Raw genomic sequence first — 17,391 nt, 5'->3', positions numbered from 1 at the left:
TAATTAAAAAAAAATTTAAATAAATGTCATAAAAATGACCCCTTCAGCACGTCGACATACTGCTGTTTTTGAGAAACGGTATTTAAACATTTAACTGACTTTTAGAGAATAAAAATAACAAAAATGCCTTGTTGTACAGCTTTGAATTCATTTACGGCTAAGTCTGGGTCCTGGTTCTCTACTCCAAGCTGTTGCTCCTCCCTGGACCCAGTTCACTCCACCGGACTGTCCGGCCGGTCAGCGGTGGTCGTCCCGCTGTCACACCGCAGCCGCTCCATGCTTCTGGGCGTGGCTCCACTAATTTAGCCCCACCCTACCGGGCTCCGTGCGCCCCCCCCCCCCTCCCCTCCTGCCCACCCCTCCTCGTGCAGGGCCCGCTATGATTTAGAAGTTCAGGAATCCCACGTGACGTCACCCCGGGGTGACGTTATGCTTCTCTAAATAGATCGCATTGTAATCCTTTCTCAGTCCAACGTGGTTTCTTCTCGGAGGCTGCTTCACATTTTCTACACTTGTTTGGTAAGTTGAACGCCCTGCCACCATGCAGACCCTCGTGCACGAGCCTCTGCAGGTTTGTTGACTTTGTTTAAAGCGATTTTTCTGTGTGACTTTGCTTCTCTTTCTCTCGTGCAACAGCTTGTTGTTTCCGTGCTCGCGCTCCAGCAGTTGGGGATGTAGATGTTTGTTTTCTTCCCGTTTTTATTTTATAATTTTATTTTTTTTGGTTGCAAAGATCCAAGCTTGCAACTAAAACAGCCACGGTTTCTCGCGACTTTCGCTGGTATCTGAGGGATTGTCATCTCCCTTCATCGCCCGGCGTGCGCGTACGCGGGGGCCTGCGTTTTGCAGCTTTTTGCTGAAGTTGAACGCGGAGTCAAGTGCCGCTGCAGAGCCTGCAAAGGACCACATCTCCTCGGCCGGCATTGAACTTCTAAACTTGCAAAGACCGCAGGGTCGATTTTCTTTCCCCTCTTTCCGATCTGGCCCTAGTGTCCAGTTTTCTCTCGGCTCCGGGCAGCCGAGCCGCATCTCTGCATCATTATTGTCACGCCTGTCCCGTTCAGGGATGAAGCGCAGCCCCGGCGACCGCCCCGCTCTCTGCGCTGCTGCGGCTCACCGACGGGCGTCTGGAAAACGCGTCTGCTGCTGCTGCTGTCACGCCGGCGAAGGAGAAACAAACGAATCTCTAGTTTCCATGAAATAAAATAAAATATTTTTTTCATTTACCCCACCACCGAAAAGCAACTCGAGCAACATTACGTCATCCTGCAGGCTCGTCGATATTTGATTAACCTCGGAGATGTTTGAGGGTTGTGCTGACGAGGCGCGCTCTTGTTGCCATCCGGCTGCAGGGCAAGAAACGCGCCTTAATTATATGATTGCTCCTCGGCCGCTGTCGTTATGTTTATGTGACAGCGCTGTCAATAGCCACTTTTTTTTTTCTTTCTTCCGCGCACGCTGTAAATTATGCTTCCGGTTTTTACTGTTTATGCCCTGTGATCGCTCGAATTAATAACGTTCCGAGAACAAAGCTCGGCAATTAAAACTAGACGCGAGCTTGGGTTTTTTAATCGTCTGGCGAGAATCAAAGCAAGGATGACGCAAGGACGCGTGAGCGCACGCAGCTTAGTCAAATTCACAACATGAACTGTAACACCGTGCTTTTCAGGCTCCATATTAGGATTTGTGTGTTTGGTTTCGTTGTGAGGATAAAGTAGAAACTTTTGAAAACAGCTGACACGCAGCTTCTCCATCAGCACTGAAGCTGCAGTAAAAGTTTTGAGTGTGTTCAAAAAATTACATGGAATTTACTCAGACTGCAAAGTTTCATTCAATTAATTATACCTACTGCAATAAATCTGATTTCTTTTTTAAAACTGTGTGACAAAATTTGAACTACTCAAGGAAAAATAAGCAATCACAACAGACTGAGTTTGTGCAGGGAGTCTTAGAACATGTTTTAATTTTTAACCTTGCTGCAGATTCCTTCCATATTTTTGCACAAGCTTGATTGCAGTCTTGAGGCTGATTGCGCTGGTGAAATGTGACCCAAACTGAGTTTATTTGTTGATGGCTGCTTCCAGTGCTCGCTGGCTGGTTCCCCGGGCAATGATTGGGTTAATGTAAGAAAAAAAAGGAAAAAAAAGGAGTAAAGTGACAGTTCAGTTAACAGCCTGGCCACACAGATCCTGTTTCACAGCAGTGCTGTTAATGCACAGACTTATTCCTGATTTCTTGCTGTAAAGTCTTGCATTAGTTGTTTTCTTTATTGCAAAGGTAACGTCTTTTGTTTGCGGAATAACATTGCAATACGTTTAGACCAGAATGAATTTGGCTGTACCCGTTTGGTTCACGAGCAGAAGTTCAGGCCCATGAAGGCGATGCGCTCTGCCTCAGGGATCGCCGTAATCCCGCCTTGACGTTGTGCTGTCAAAAGCCAAGGTTTATAAGAACGCGCAGATTTGAGTTGCTCTTGCGTGTCCGTGCTCGCCTCGAAACCCACTTTGCACCTCAGCCCCTTCCTTCCTTCGCCATATTGTTTAAATTCTAACGCAGGGTCTACCTGGAGAACGCCTCCCCGGTTTCTCTTGAAACCAAACGCTGGACCCTAATCCGTCGGCTCACTCACATCAGGGTTCAGTTAATGTTAAAGTGTAACCAAGTTTCCTCCGCTGGACTAAAACATCTATATAAAAATGTGAGCCAAGTGCCCTCTCCAAGTGAAGGGCGTTGAGTACTGATAATCTGTAAGTGTGAAAGGTATTGGGGAATTCATAGAGGCCTTTTGGGAATTAACAGTTGGCTTTTATGCATCATGTGGTTTGAATTTCCTGCTAAATCTGCTGAAATAATCAAATCCAATATCAGGGACACAAAGGTGAAACAGACTTTTTTTTTTTTGGTGTGAACGCATTATTTGATCATCATGCTAAAAATGATCTTACTTTAATTACCATTTTTGCAGTGACAATAATATGCATCCTTTATTCTGCAGGCAATAACGCAACAATGCTGATAAAGCTTTGCATAGAGAGTGTGACAAAATAAAGGTGGTGATAAAAGTTGCTGCAAGGTGAAAGGAAAATGAACATGAGAATGATTCAGCTCAGAAATAAATAAAGTGTGCAGGCGCCGGTCCAACCGGCTGTCATCCTCTGTTTGGTTTGAATTCAAGGTTAGGATCAGCAGCGCTGGTCGTGTTTGTTGTGTCAGAGGAGACCAGGTGAGTTTTTAGAGCCCATGTGGAGGAGACCGAGTGCACTGGGATGGGGGGGGGGGGGTTTAAGACCCACATCGCTTTGCTCACTCTGACAGAAAGACCCTGTCCAGACCCTGTTCTGCAGGCTTGGTCATGAAGCACAGCTTGTTAGGCAAACACCGCTGCTTGAAATAACACAATATTAGAGTGTTTAAAAAAAAAAAAAAACAGGGACACATGTCAATAGTTGTGTGAAAGTATTCGTGTTTGTGAGCTTGAAGTGTCGGCTCTGACTGAATTACAGTTGTCTTGCAGTTCTCGTCGACGTACATTTGGCCGGTTGAACTGACAGAGGAAAATTGTGACGAATGTGTGTGTATTGTGAGAGTCACACCGCAGTAAAACTATTCCAAGAAAACAAGATGAAAGGAAATTTGAATATTTTAACAGCGGGTCTCCGTTGAGACTTGAGTTTCAGCTGGTTGAAGGTGAGCTATGCAAGGATGAGCCTTTGATGATGTTCTCCTCTGATGCAGACTTTCATCTTTTTTTTTTTCCTCTTTTTTTTGTCAAATTTTGCACATTTGTCCACTTTCCTGACACACTTTAACAGCCTAATTCAGACATATGGATCTCACAACCGTGCAACCTGTAGGTTCTCAGGCTCACTGGTCATTTTACACTTAACGTCAGTGATGGTTCTGCTCATCCTCCCCACCAACAGATCCACTTGTTTGTCACAAAGTACTGACCAAAAGCTAAAATAGGTCTCCAGGATTAATGCTAATACTCCTTTAACATCTGGCGTGGCATCCCTAATGTGCTGCACATCTGTAACGCTGGCATGTGGCATCATCCTGCTGGAAAATATTAATGTCTGACTAAAATATACTGCGACCTTCAAAGGGGTCTGAAGTGTTTTTGTATTTTTTTAATAGACTATATGATGAGGATGATGCTCTTTGACTATGCGAAAAACTAATTTTACTTTATCAAGCTGTGCAAACGTAACTGATGAACAAAAGCAACAAGATAAAAGTCCCTTTGAATTGGCGTGAGGAATTTGAAACGATAAATTGCTCACAAACAAAATTGTTGTATTTCAGATTTAACTTTCAGCTTGTTTTAGTTGTCCGGAGCACCGCCAGCATTCAGGAAGCATCACCTGAAACTTTCTGCAGCGGAGAGACACAGCGTAAAGAGTTGCTGCTTTGTTTTTGTTTTTTTTAACCCACACGGTGACACACGTTACCAGAGATTTGTCAGGTGTTCGTTCATATGATATTAATATAAAGTTAATGTTTTAAAATTTAGATCTGAGGCGTGCATCTGTTGCATTAAACGACTGATCTGATTAGTAAATCAATGCATTGCTTTTTTTTTTTACTGTTTTTGTTTAGATTATTTGTTAAAAAAATCTCCTTTATTTTATGTCTTTTATTTGCTGTATCCCAAAGTTTAAATACTGACGGGATACTTTATTTTGTTGTAAACAGTTTGCATTTGCAACTAACTGAGGAGAAGGATTTTGATTTAAAAAAAAAAGAAAAAAAAAAGATAGCTATTATAGCATGGTTCCATTTTATTGTATTGCCTTTTTCCACTAATGCACAGGGTCAAAGGACATATCTTTCAGGGATATTTTCTCTTATAAAAACAAAACCAGAACCCGAAGTCTTTTACTTTTGACAAGAGGGATCTCATGGACTCATGAAGCACATTATTAGCTTTAGGGACGTCTAATTTTTAAGGCTGTTTGTTTTAGACCAAATTGACTTTACCGTCTGATTATAGTTGTCTACTCTGACCCCACTTCTCTTTCTTATTCTTCCTCGGAGAAGTGCACCAGCTTAGCAAAGTATTTTAGAAATCTTTCAAACAATGACTACAAGACTAAAAAAAGTCGACATAAAGTGGCTCTATGAAAATTCATTTATTTTTTTTGCTACCTAAGTGCATAATCCAGACCAAAAGTAGAGGAGTATTTGGTAATTTTTTGTTATGAAAAGAAGTCTGAAGACCTAATGAAGTTAGTGGTTAATTACACGTTTAGAACATGTTTTATCTTTACATTATTTTCACAAAATATTTACCTGAGAGCCAATTTGCTTCTTAGATGCAATAGAGAAAATTGTAATTTTTCTTGTGTTTAGCCGTAACTGTAGATTTCAGTTGAATACTGCTAACCTGCTAACGCTTCTTTTTTTGGTTTAGTTCTGCACATTTGCGTGTGTTTGTGAAGGCACAAATACCGCGGGAATTCAGCTTGCAGGCAAGGCTAGAAAACTGCAGGCATGTTAATTTACAGAGCTGCCTGATACGTCAAAAACATGCAATACTGATGTATTTATATTAAGACGGCAACACGTGATCCAAATACTTCCCTTCTTTTTTCTCTTTGTTTTTATTTTATTATTTTAATGAAATAACTTCTCCACCACTTTACCTGAGCTTATACATTTTGGCCACCCACATCTTTGGCAGGGACCATTGAGAGCCTCTTGTAAGGCTAAGCTTAAATGTAATTTTTGCATGCAGGGGGATAATGTATGTCTCTTAACATGTAATATCATGCAAAACTTTACACCAAGCAACTGCTATGTTGCTATTTGAAAGATTGTGTAGCTCCTTTTTTTTTTTAGAATAGATTTTCACAATCTCTACCGTAAAAATACGTTGCAGTCCCTGGCTATGAACAGATTCCATCCGTTAGAATATGCGTCTGTTTTAAAATACTTGCCAGTCCCCAGGGTTGGGATTAAAATGACTGAATTCTTACTTTTTCGAGTCCAAATTTAATTTTGATGGCTTTAAGCTGATTAGCGTCACCAATCGGTTTGGTAGTCGCAAGGCAATCCTAAACAAATCCTTCCACTGTTCTAGTTAAACTGTTTTACTGAAACATCATTAGTTCAACTTTGTAGTCCAACTGTCTTTGATATTTGCTTTAGTTTCTATTCTCCATGTTTTAATTTGTTTCTACATTTTATTCCAACTTGCTTTTATTCTGTTTTATTTTCCTATGTTTTAATCATGTAAAGCACTTTGCATTGTCTCTGTACTGAAATGTGCTACAGAAATAAATTTGCCTTGCCTTGCCTTGCTTCGCATTGACAGTAGCTTTGTATTTGTTCCTTAAAGTGCTGGTGGGGGATTTGGAGTCACTCGTTTCCTCTTTTTGATTTCTTCGAATGTCTTCTCTTGCAGTTTTATGAGACGCTGGCCAGAGGGATGAACTCAGACCAGGAAAGGCCATTCATGTGCAACGCTCCTGGCTGCTCTCAGGTTGGTGTTTGTCTATATATGCACATCGATACATATAGCACACACGGGGGTGGATACACACAGGATGTGCATGCAAACCCTGATAATAGCTTAAGAGTGAAGAGCACATTTAATTAGAACGCAAACAGCCAGCGTATGTTATTTTAAGGCTATTTATCTGGTAGCTGCTTTCAGGTTTGGGCGGTTCCTACGTCTCATTTATTTATTTATTTATTTATTTTCTTTTGCAAGAAAATCTCCCACGTTCCTTTCTATTTACCTCCTGTTGCCTTTTGTCCAACACAACTCCTTGTCTTAAAATCCAAACAGCGTTTCCCCACGGAGGACCATCTGATGATTCATCGTCACAAACATGAGATGACCCTTAAGTTCCCCTCCATAAAGAACGACAGCATGTTATCAGGTGAGTTACGCCCGCATCAGCGCATTTGCTGCCACAGCCCAGCAGGTGTCTGATGCAGAGGTGTGCCAGGCAAAGCGAATCAGCAACAGATAAACTCCTCTGTCATCACAAACCTTCGTGTCGAGTCCTATACGAGCGGTTTACAGTAATGTAAATCACACGGTATGTCAGCCTACGGGCCTTCCTGTTCATACCGGTTGTGCAAACTTCAGCTCGACAGCGACGCCGCCGTCTGATTGGTCGCCACATTGTGCTTTGTTTTTCCCGATTAATGCTTCCGGTAATTTACTTCTTCACATCTCCTTAGGTGAGTTTACTTTGAGGTATGTCATAGATGTCCTTTCCCAGAAGCGTCACGTCTCCCCGGCTATTGTCCAACTAAGCCAGATTCTATCCCTTTTATTATTTACGCCGCTCGAACCACAGGATCCGATTCTCCAGGCTGGGTGTCTCGTAGCCTGCTGTCTGAGTTACAACCTCTCTGAACGAGATGTTGAACTCAAGGACAAAATGGTCAGCAGTTTAACAACACCCTAAGACCAATCTAGAGCTTAGTCACATGTGGTGATGTGTCAAAACAAGTATCCCTAGCTTTAACATAAAGTGAGCATAGTTTTCTTTTCACTGGCTAGCATCCTGGATGGAAACTAGCTTTTTTCCCCTTTTTTTTCACTTACAGCTTAAATTAAAATTTCACCCACTTGAAACAAAGCTGAAAAGTCTACTCTGGCCTAAACCCTATTTTGGGTGCATAAGTCATGCTGAACGTTTGTGTCAATCCCCAGTCTAGCCAGAATGAGTAAACAGACGTGAAGCAGGCTTTTAGCCTTTGAAACAGCCGAGATCCTAAAATCACCTTCAACTGTCTGAAACCTGATATGTGGGCACCCCCCAGAACGTCAGGCTTCTGACGGAGGCCCCCCTCTCAGCAGGGGGAATCTGTTCTTTGTCGGCTAAAATGGTCCTGTCAAGGGAGCATCTCCCTCTCACTAACTAAAGGCACTAATGTTTTTTGTTTTTTTTAAAAACCAAATGAGTGACTATGACTTAAAGTGCCTTGAACCCATAGAAATGATCTCCTATTTTGTCCCAGTTTTCTTTCATATGTCAACCACTTTTAATTTGATCCCTTTAAATAAAGTTTGATTGCATCCGAAAACCTTTCCGAAGTTGCCTGATTAGTAAATGTAATCTACCTATTTTTCATTTCATGTCAGTATAAATGCAGCCGTTCTCTGAAGTCCGCTGAGGTTTGTTAGAGACCAGCAGTGAGCAAACAGCTTCGTGAAGACCAAGGAGCACAGCTGACAGGTCAGGGAGAAAGATGTGTAGAAGTTTACAGGAGGGTTAGGTTATAAAATGGAGCACTTTACAATCCATCATCTGAAAATAGAGAAAAAACCCAAGACACAACTGCAAACCTACCGAGGCATGCCTGGCCAGGAGAGCATTATCCGGGGGTTCAGTTAAGAGTGCCATGGTCTTGCCTTGGAGGAGCTGCAGAGATCCACAGCTCAACTCAACTCAACTAAACAGCGGTTTACTTTGCAAATCACTTTTATGGTTCAATAGCAAAATGTTTCAGTTGATTGGTTGTTGAAAGAAAGCCTGAAGAAGTCCTATATCCAGTTTGCTGTGAGCCATGAAGGGGACCCAGAAAAAAAAAGTTGAATAAGATGCTGCTTTCAGATGAGAACTAAATAAAGGCTACGTGTAGAGGGAAAATAACACATGTGCACATGCCCCTGAACACATCATCGCTTATCTGAAACACTTTGTTGGCTGCATCATGCTGTGGGACAAGGAAGGTAGTCAAATCAAACAGGAAGATGGTTTGAGGTATATACTTCTAATCCTGAAAGAAAACCTACTAGAGGCTCCAAACGATTTGAAACCGAGGCTGAAGTTCACCCTCAAACTTGACTACAACCCCAGAAAATACAGCCGGAGCTAAGATGGTAGGATTTAAAACAAATTATATTGGCCCAGTCAAAGCCCAGGCCTAAACCCCATTGGCAATCGGTGGCAAAACTTTAAAAAATGAGCCCAGCTTCATCCAGTCTACATTAGCTTGAGCTATATAAACTGGGCGAAAATGTGCAAAGCTGATCCTGAGACCTGAGAGGGGATCATCATTAGCTTCTTTTCATTATTACTGAAAGTCACATAGAACGCAGACAAAGAAATGTTCTTCAAATCAGATTAACAGTAATTATAGACAAACAGAAAATATAGCGAAGGTTTTTATTATAATTTCCTTTATTGCAAAACAGACATTTTGTTCTTGTAGAAAATGATCTACTGCGGTCTGTCGATGTGTTCAAGACTTAGGGCTTCCTTCCAGATAAAATTTGATAAGATCTTCTTGCCAATACCTGTGCAAAGAAAAAAAAGACAAAATTAGTACATTTTATCTTTCCACTTTCCATTTATAATGCACTCATGTCCTGAAAAAAAACAACTATTAACTGTTAATAAGTTGAACGCTAAACCTTGACGAAATATTCTATCATCTGCAGACCAGACGCCGACTCCAACCCGTTTCTTGAAGAACTGTGAAGAGGTCGGACTGTTCAGTGACCTGGACTGCTCCATGGAGCAGGACTTTTGCAAAGCGCAAGAAGAGGAGGACAGCAAACAGGTACAGCGAAAGCAGAGAGGACGAGCCTCAGGCTGAAAAACCCAGAAAAACCTAAAGCCACAGCCGTCCACAGGGGTTGGGTTATAAACCGCTATCTGGTTGCAATCATCGGTCACAAATAGATGCCTAACACACACTGAGCTGATAAAGCATCTCAAATAGCTTAAAAACACCCTAAACCTCACATAACTACACTACTCCCTTTTAAAGAAGCCGCTGACCGCAGATGTTTGCGCGCTATATTACTGGTGCCTCTGTTTGCACCTTTCTTCTGTTTAACGTATGCATGCATGGACCCTAGCAGTGACAGAACAGGTCTAGCTGATGCAGATCTGTCCCGCACCACACATGAACAGGACTCAGATCAGGTTCTTCACCTGTAACTTCAAACAGCTCCCCGGCCATCTCTCAGGCGAGGGAGTCATATTTCTTCCAAGAAATAAAGTCTGACCTCCGAGACAACATCTTGGCAGCAACGGCCAAACCAGACGAACTGGCAGGACCGTCTTGCATGAAAGCGGAGGCCCCAGAACGTTATATTCATCAAAGGACATCGTCGGTTGTGCATAATAGATCTGCCCCGTGGCACCTTCACCTGGGACATGCGTACTAGTCAAATCAGCAGAAGACAGACTGCTTATTTAACGTCTGGGAACATGTGCGGAGCACGCTGCGGCTAAGCTGTTTTCTGGGGGTTTGGCTCAGGAGCCTGTCTGTGCTCAGGTCAGCCGTGTCTAGCCTGCCCAGCCTGTGTGGTTTATGACGGGAGGCTCTGCTAAGTCAGCAGGAGGCGAGTCAGAGCAAGGCGATGTAGGAGTGGAACGCACAATAGGCAGAGATAAGCGGCGAAAGCACTGCGGCTCCTGAAAAAGCTGCAGATAGACTGCAAAACGGTCACATATTTATGTGCCGTGCAACAGTACATTTTCATTAAGCATGGGACTGTCATGGGTTTCGATTTTGTAAATGTACTCTTCCTCTAAATGCTGGATGACTCATCTTATCAGAAATTTAGAGTTCATGGAAGTTGGTTGTGTTCTTGGCACAGAGCTGATTTTCCTCCTTAGTCTTAGTAAGGTTTCAACACGGTTAAGGTCAGGACCGGTTCAGAGGTTTAATGTTAACCGGCTTTATCCGCTCCTAAACCAGTTTTTATTAGTTTGGAACACCCAACCGCGTCCGAGCTTTAAGCATGTGGCTGTTGATCGGAGACGAGGCGGAGGAAATTGTTGCTATTCCTCCTCCTTCTTAATCCATCCACTTTTTATGGTGCACTTGTGCCACTGGCGATGAAAGAGACCCTCAGCATGATGCTGCCAACACCATGCTGGCCGGCTGGTGCGGTGTCCTTAGGTTTGAAATCTTCGCCTTGACTTGTCCAAACAAGCAACAAGGCATTGTTGCCAAATAGCTTATTTGCCTCTCCTCCGAACATAAAGCTCTTATTCCGGAGACATTTAGATTATCATTGAAGGTAGCTACAAATTTTAGTCTAGCTTAAAGATGGTAACATTGAAAAATGCACATTTCCTCCTGTTCAGCCCCCCCCCCCCCCCCCCTCTAACCATGCCACTGTAAAACTATCTTCACTGTGGACAGTGGCACCGGTGTTAGCATCTTCCAGGTCACAATAGGTTTGAAACTTAGCAAACTTATGGTTGCTTTGTCATTCCTGAATGGCCTGTCCAGTTTTCCTTTTTTTTCCTTTGGAGGTAACAGTTTGGGCCAGTTAAGTCAAACTTTTTAACAAATGGGTGTCCCAGAAGGATAAGGATCCCAAATACACATCAAAACTGTTTTGAGAAAGTATAAGGCAGCTTGACTTCAAGGTTCTGAAATGACCCTGACCTCTAACCTGTGAAAATGGCCTTAAATGGCAGGTCCAAGCCAGGAAATAACCAATTTACCTGAACTGTACCAGTTATGCCACACTCTAAAAAAAAACAACAACTTATAAACTAAATGAAATAAGTAAGAAAAACATAACTTCTTTATTTGTGACCTATTGAGGCAATTCGTTTAAGTTTCCGTTTTTAGAGTCAGATTTTGCCAGGACCTGATGGCTACAAAGAACATTTTCTAAGAGACATGTAACTAAGTAGAAATAGGCTAGCCTAGATGTATCATTCTGAACCTGAAAAGAACTGAGCAAAAATGATTAATGGTTGATATTACAGCTCCAAAGAATAAGAACTGTTCAAAGTTAAGAGCCTAAAATTAAAATCTGCGCCAGTGCCAGTGATGTAAAATTTTGACACGTTCTGAGTCAAATCTCCACACGAGAAACAAATAAAAGAGCTTCACGTGAGATGTAAAAGGCTGTTAGCGCAGAGTTATTTTGTAATAGGTGTTATTATACATGACCGATCCTACGGAGCGTTTCCAGGGAGCCTGGTCTTCATTAGACTGTCAGTGTGTCCCAACTGAGACGTGGAAAAGCTCGTAGAGGATAGTTTACATAACTCCTCGCTGCAGCTTCGGGATGGCAAGGAGAGGCTTAAACGGTTGCAAATCTGCACACTTGTGCTTTCAGATGAATTCGTTCTTGACCTTGTGTGCACACTTTGTTTTTGTTTTTTTCTTTCTTCTCCTCTCACTTCCTCTTTTCAGAACATCTCACTGCATGGCCAAGCGGGTCAAGGTCAGCACCAGCAGTCCCACACACGGATGGCCAACCACGATACCAGCATAGTGATCCAGCAGGCCCTTCCCTCCCCTCAGTCCAGCTCCGTCATCACTCAGGCGCCCTCCACCAACAGACAGATAGGGTGAGTGAAACACTAAACCAAAAGCGAACCAGGAGGAAATAAACAGCAACGGCAACCAGTAGACAGACTCTACATTTAGCGTCTTTTTTTTTTTCCATTTTTACTTTTATTTGAACCATGTTTTGCTACAATAGATAAGATTCTAAATGCTGGCGTAGAGAAAACGATCTGACAAGTGGCCCTGTTATAGTGACAGCTTTAGGCTGAGCCTGGTCCTTTGTGTCCGTGCCAGCTGTCATCCTTCTGTCATCTCTGAGGTTATGTCAGTGTTTAGTTACATTTGAGCGCTGCATGTGGGGCCAGAAACCCATGTTGTGCTGTTCATTCAGCATTGTCCCAGAGCAGAGCACGCCAAACGGTCTCACAGGACTAGATGTTATTGTTCAAGCCTCCGCCGTGAGTGTTTTTACGAGAGTTTAGCATTTCGTTTCATGTCTTAAAATATAGTTGTTGTTTTTGTTTTTTGTTTCCAGCCACCGTAGAGTACTTTTCCTGCTACAGTGGCAGATTGGAAGGATATGCTAGAAAGCAAACGGTCATTAGTTCAGTGTTTAGTGTAAAGCTCTTTGTTTAGAGTTCAAATACAGTTTTTTAATTAGTCATAATCTGACCATGTAAAAAAAAAACAAAAAAACATTTTTCTCTGTTTCTCTAACAGCAATTTGCAAATGTAGTCCATACTGTAAAACCCAACAGCCCCTTCAGGTTCAGTGCACTTATTTTGTCCTCTAAACCCAACTTATTATAATGAGTTTTTAACATAGAACTTAGGTTTGTGTGTTTCCAACGTTTAACTTATGGTTGTAAATCTTCTTGACATTTCATAGAGTGGGAATATGCAAATCTAAAAGTTGACTTTACTTGCAGTTTTAAGGCAGCTTTTGAACTTTCGTTTCTACGTTGAAGAGACTTAAAATGTATTTCAGTGCTTGAACTTTTTCCACATCTTGATCTGTTACAATCAAAAACTGAAGTGTCATGCACATGGATTTAATATGATAGAGCAACACAACCCACTGCATAATGGCGAGGAAGAAGGAAAGAAGAATTACTTGTTTTCAAAACTTTCATACAAATGGAAAATCATAACGATGTGGCCTGCATTGTGTTAAGCCCCAATGAGCCAATTCTGTATATAACCCCCCATTTTCAGCTGCGAGTCTTTTAGGGTTTGTTCTCTACCTGTTTTACACTTGAAACTGAATTTTCTTCTGTATTCTTCTTTACAAAAAGGTGGTTTAAGCTCAGTCTCGTTGGATGGATGGAGCACATCTGAAATCTCAATTTTCTTGTCTTGCCACAGAGTCCCAGTCTAGTCTGTGACTGAGTCATTCTAAAACATGAATAACCCAAGCATACGCTTTTGCAGCCTCTACTAGATTTCCATGCTGGATTGATCTTTATTTAGCTGCGTTCCTTAGTATTGGTCCTCCGACAGATCCTCCAGAGCAACCGTCTGTCTCTTGGCTCCTAAACATTTACTGTCCTCCTTGTCTGGTCTGTGCGCCTAAATGGACTGTCATGTCTTGCCATGCAGTGCTTTTTTTTTTTTTCATTTTTAGACATTGGCCCAAACCGTAGTCTGTGAGATGCACAAACCCTGGGGTATTGTTTAATGGTTTTTATCACCTAATCCTGCTTCAGACTTTGTAGTTATTCCCTTTTGACAACCCTCAGCCATCCTAATTCGGCCCTTATGCCTTCGCTCCAGCCACATTCTCACTTCTGCCAGAGCTTTGTCATTGTAAGCCAGGCCTGTGGCTACCTGGTTAAACATTGAGATGGCTCAGCGTTTAAGCTGCTCCTGTGTTCAGGTTGTCCTGCGTAGATTTACAGCTCCAGGAGCTGCTGAATATTGGATGCGAGGCCCATCTCTAAGCCTGACTGACACCTCGTCAGGCTCTTTGTTGAGCACAGGGATGGAATTTCATCCCACCGGAGGAGCAGCAAATCACTGCCAGTAACAGAGACCGCGCTAGGCGCTGTTTCACCTGAGTTCACCTGTCAGCGTGAACTCCTTACCTCCTTACGCACAATTTCCCCGCCTACCGTCACGGCTTGCAGTTATCACAGCACCTTCAGTGATTTGGTGAGAAATGTCTTAACAGTTTAATAGTGTCGCGTCATTGCTGGGGAAGCGAGAGAGCGCTACATAAAGTCACACAGATCACGTGAGAACAGCTAGCAGCTCGTCCGTGTTCCGAGTCTGTGGAAGTGCTGCTTGTTTACAGCGAATTAGGAATCCTGACACATGGATAGGAAGATTAGATTCACACAGGAGAGAGGCGAGCTGGAAATTTTTACATCAGCAGGATGTAAATCAGTGCTTCCACAGGAAGACATTAGGCCTAACCAAAGTTTTTGTGCACAGGATCTCTTTACAAGGACACCCAACATGAAAAAACTTGCTTTGCGAGCCAGTTTGTCCTGAAAGAGTTTTGCAAGTAGCGATTCCCAGTTAAGTTATTCACTCAAAATGCAAGGGGTATTGTTTGGATTTGTGGTCTCTTTGGTGAAGATGAGCCTTTTGTGTAAATTCAGAAGCTTTGATTTTTCATCTCACGAACATGTTAGCCTTATTAACCCAAAAATATTTCACCGCCACCCTTGTCAACAATGGTGCGGTGTGTCTATACCTCACTTTCTAACGCTTAAAATCCTGTAACACTTTAAGGAGCTGTGCTTCGAACATGTCACTAAATGAGACTAACAATGTTAATTCAATCTCACTTCCTCGTTTTGTTCCTCTGCATTGCCGAGCGCATAGAACGAGCATCTCATGAATTAGGATAACAAGTCATTTTCATTGCCCCACAATGTTTACTAAAGAGCTTTGAGGCTTGGAATCAATTAGGATTGGTTTTCTTCGAGTCCATTTACTTCAGGACTGAGTCAGGCCTGCAGCTGTGAAACCTGAGGACCGCTCTCTTTCTCTTTTTCTCTCCTTCCCTCTGCTCCGAGTCCTCGAGCTGGGTCTTTGGGGAACTGCACTGACACACAACAGCGTTAAAAGCAGGCAGAAGAAACAACCAACACAGCCTAATGTCACCGCTCGTGTCATATCACAGGGAAGGCTCTGCGTGCCCCTCGGCCTTTCTTGATCATACGCAGCTGGCGCTGAGTAATGTCACAGCTAAGTATGCGGGACATTACCGGACAATCATGGGAGATACCGCGTTTTGTGGAAACCTCAACCTTTTGACTTATGAGAGGTGGAGGTCTGAGCGGAGAAGGGTGTGGGCACAAGCTATTAAATGTGACATTCTTCGCTTTTTTGGCCCAACAGAGTAATTTAGGCCAGTTGTTTCCATTACTCATTACAGTCAAGCTGAAAGCAGCCACTTTGATTAAGCGATTGCAGTACACATGTGCAAAAAATATCTGCTATTTAGGATAACGCAAGGTTTAAAGACATCTTTAAACATTTCCTGTTTTGTAAGGCATGCGGCTTGTTTCCTTTTAATGCTTTTTTTAAACGCATAAAGTTTGATTTCAATCACGTAGACGAAGACTCAAGAGGACCAAACATTGTCCTCTCACAGCCACACATTTTTCCACGTTTCATTTGTGTTTTATTTCATTTTATGTCATTGATTTCTTTTTTGTGAGGTGTGCATGTGTGTATACCCTTAGAATAAAAACAAGTCCAGTCAACTGACTTCAGAAATGACCTGATAAATAAATGGAGTGTGTATTTTAATCTAAGTATAAATGTTGCTGTTCTCAGAAGGCCTCAGAGGTTTCTTAGAGAACATGGATGAACAAACGGCATCACCAATACTAAGGAACCCAGCAGACAGAGTCAGTGATTACATCGTGAAGGGCGTTGTATTAGCTTTAGGCTATAAAATTAGATTTTAAGCTGTGAACATCTTCATCATCTGAAAATAGAAAGATTATAGCACCGCTGCAAACCTACCAAGACATGGCCGTGTCCCTAAAACGGCACGGCAAGGAGAGCATTCGAACAGATAAGCAGCCCAGAGGGCCTTGGTGAGGTTTGTTTTGAAGGGTGTGAGGGGCACAACAAATACTACATGTGGAATAAGGTTCTCTGGTCAGATGACACCAGAATTGACCTTTCCAGCCTACCTAGAAAAACACTGTGTGTGGCAGGAAACTAGCTCTGTACATCACCCCAAGCACATTATACCTACAGAGGTACATGATGGCAACACCATCTTGCTTTTTTTTACAGCAGGGACAGAGAAGTTGGTCTTGGATTACTTTTTTACCCCCCAGAAAAAAAAAAGTTAATAAATGAGGAACAGTAAAACCTGTTGGAAGACGTAAAAGACGTGAGACTACAGCACATCTATGCCTCCCAGCAAGACATTTAAGCTAAAGATGAGCCGGAGTTTCAGTGCACTTGTTCAGTTCGAAGCTTTTTCATGTGTAAAAAATGGGGCCCAGTCAAAGTACTGACCTTAATACTGAGAATCTGTGATGCAGGACTTGAGATTTAATGTTCACAGATACTCTGACTGAGCTAAGGTTGGGCAAAGTTTCACTGTCTAGACATACAAAGCTGGTAGACACGTTTTTTCGAAAGACTCTCAGCTGTAATTGCAGTGAAAAGTGCTAACTCAGAGGACCTGAATATAAAAGCATCCCATACTTTTCAGATTTTCTCCCACGTTTACAATTATCCACTACCTCGCGTCAGTTTCATCAAATGTCAATTAAATCCTTTGAGCTATTTGGCGCAATGGTCAGAAAATATGAGAAGTTCAAAGTGTGTGAATACTTTTGGAAGGCCCTGTTGGTTAGAAGGTGCGAAGTGGAGTAAGTCAGAGGACTTATTATTTAGCATCAGTGTGGGAACCCAAAAGCTGCAATCCTCAAACCACTAAATGCTTATGTCAGGCAGTTTTGGTTTTTGACCATCTAACCAGCACAGGGTTTGAAGATTTTGTTTAGGGCTTCTATTTAAACAATATTATTGTATTAGATTAGCAGAAATGTGCAAATTTGAAACTAATTTACGCTTGCAAGCACATGATCCTCTTTCATGGTTTGCCTCATCTTTGCAGATAACATTTGAGCATTCTTTTAGATGCAGCATTTATATCTTAGCTTGCATTATTGGTGATGT

At 42.3% G+C, this 17,391-nt stretch overlaps 1 protein-coding gene across 2 annotated transcripts in view; it reads left to right on the top strand.

Moving 5' to 3' along the window:
• Positions 1-391: 391 nt before the first annotated feature.
• Positions 392-17,391, top strand: part of creb5b (cAMP responsive element binding protein 5b) — a 50,416-nt gene continuing 33,416 nt past the window's right edge. The window contains exons 1-5 of one of the 2 annotated variants that reach the window (XM_012862714.3): positions 392-519; positions 6,407-6,484; positions 6,794-6,887; positions 9,407-9,528; positions 12,139-12,296. In XM_012862714.3, the coding sequence (XP_012718168.2) occupies positions 6,431-6,484; positions 6,794-6,887; positions 9,407-9,528; positions 12,139-12,296 (428 nt within the window). In that variant the 5' untranslated portion in view covers positions 392-519; positions 6,407-6,430. Of the gene's footprint in view, positions 572-6,406; positions 6,485-6,793; positions 6,888-9,406; positions 9,529-12,138; positions 12,297-17,391 lie in introns of both variants that reach the window. The other variant, XM_012862713.3, reaches the window with a different exon arrangement.

This window comes from Fundulus heteroclitus, chromosome 3 (assembly GCF_011125445.2).
Source record: "Fundulus heteroclitus isolate FHET01 chromosome 3, MU-UCD_Fhet_4.1, whole genome shotgun sequence".
Classification (NCBI taxonomy): Eukaryota; Metazoa; Chordata; class Actinopteri; order Cyprinodontiformes; family Fundulidae; genus Fundulus; species Fundulus heteroclitus.
Note: the sequence above shows the minus strand (reverse complement) of the source record. Positions and strands in the feature narration are given on the sequence as shown.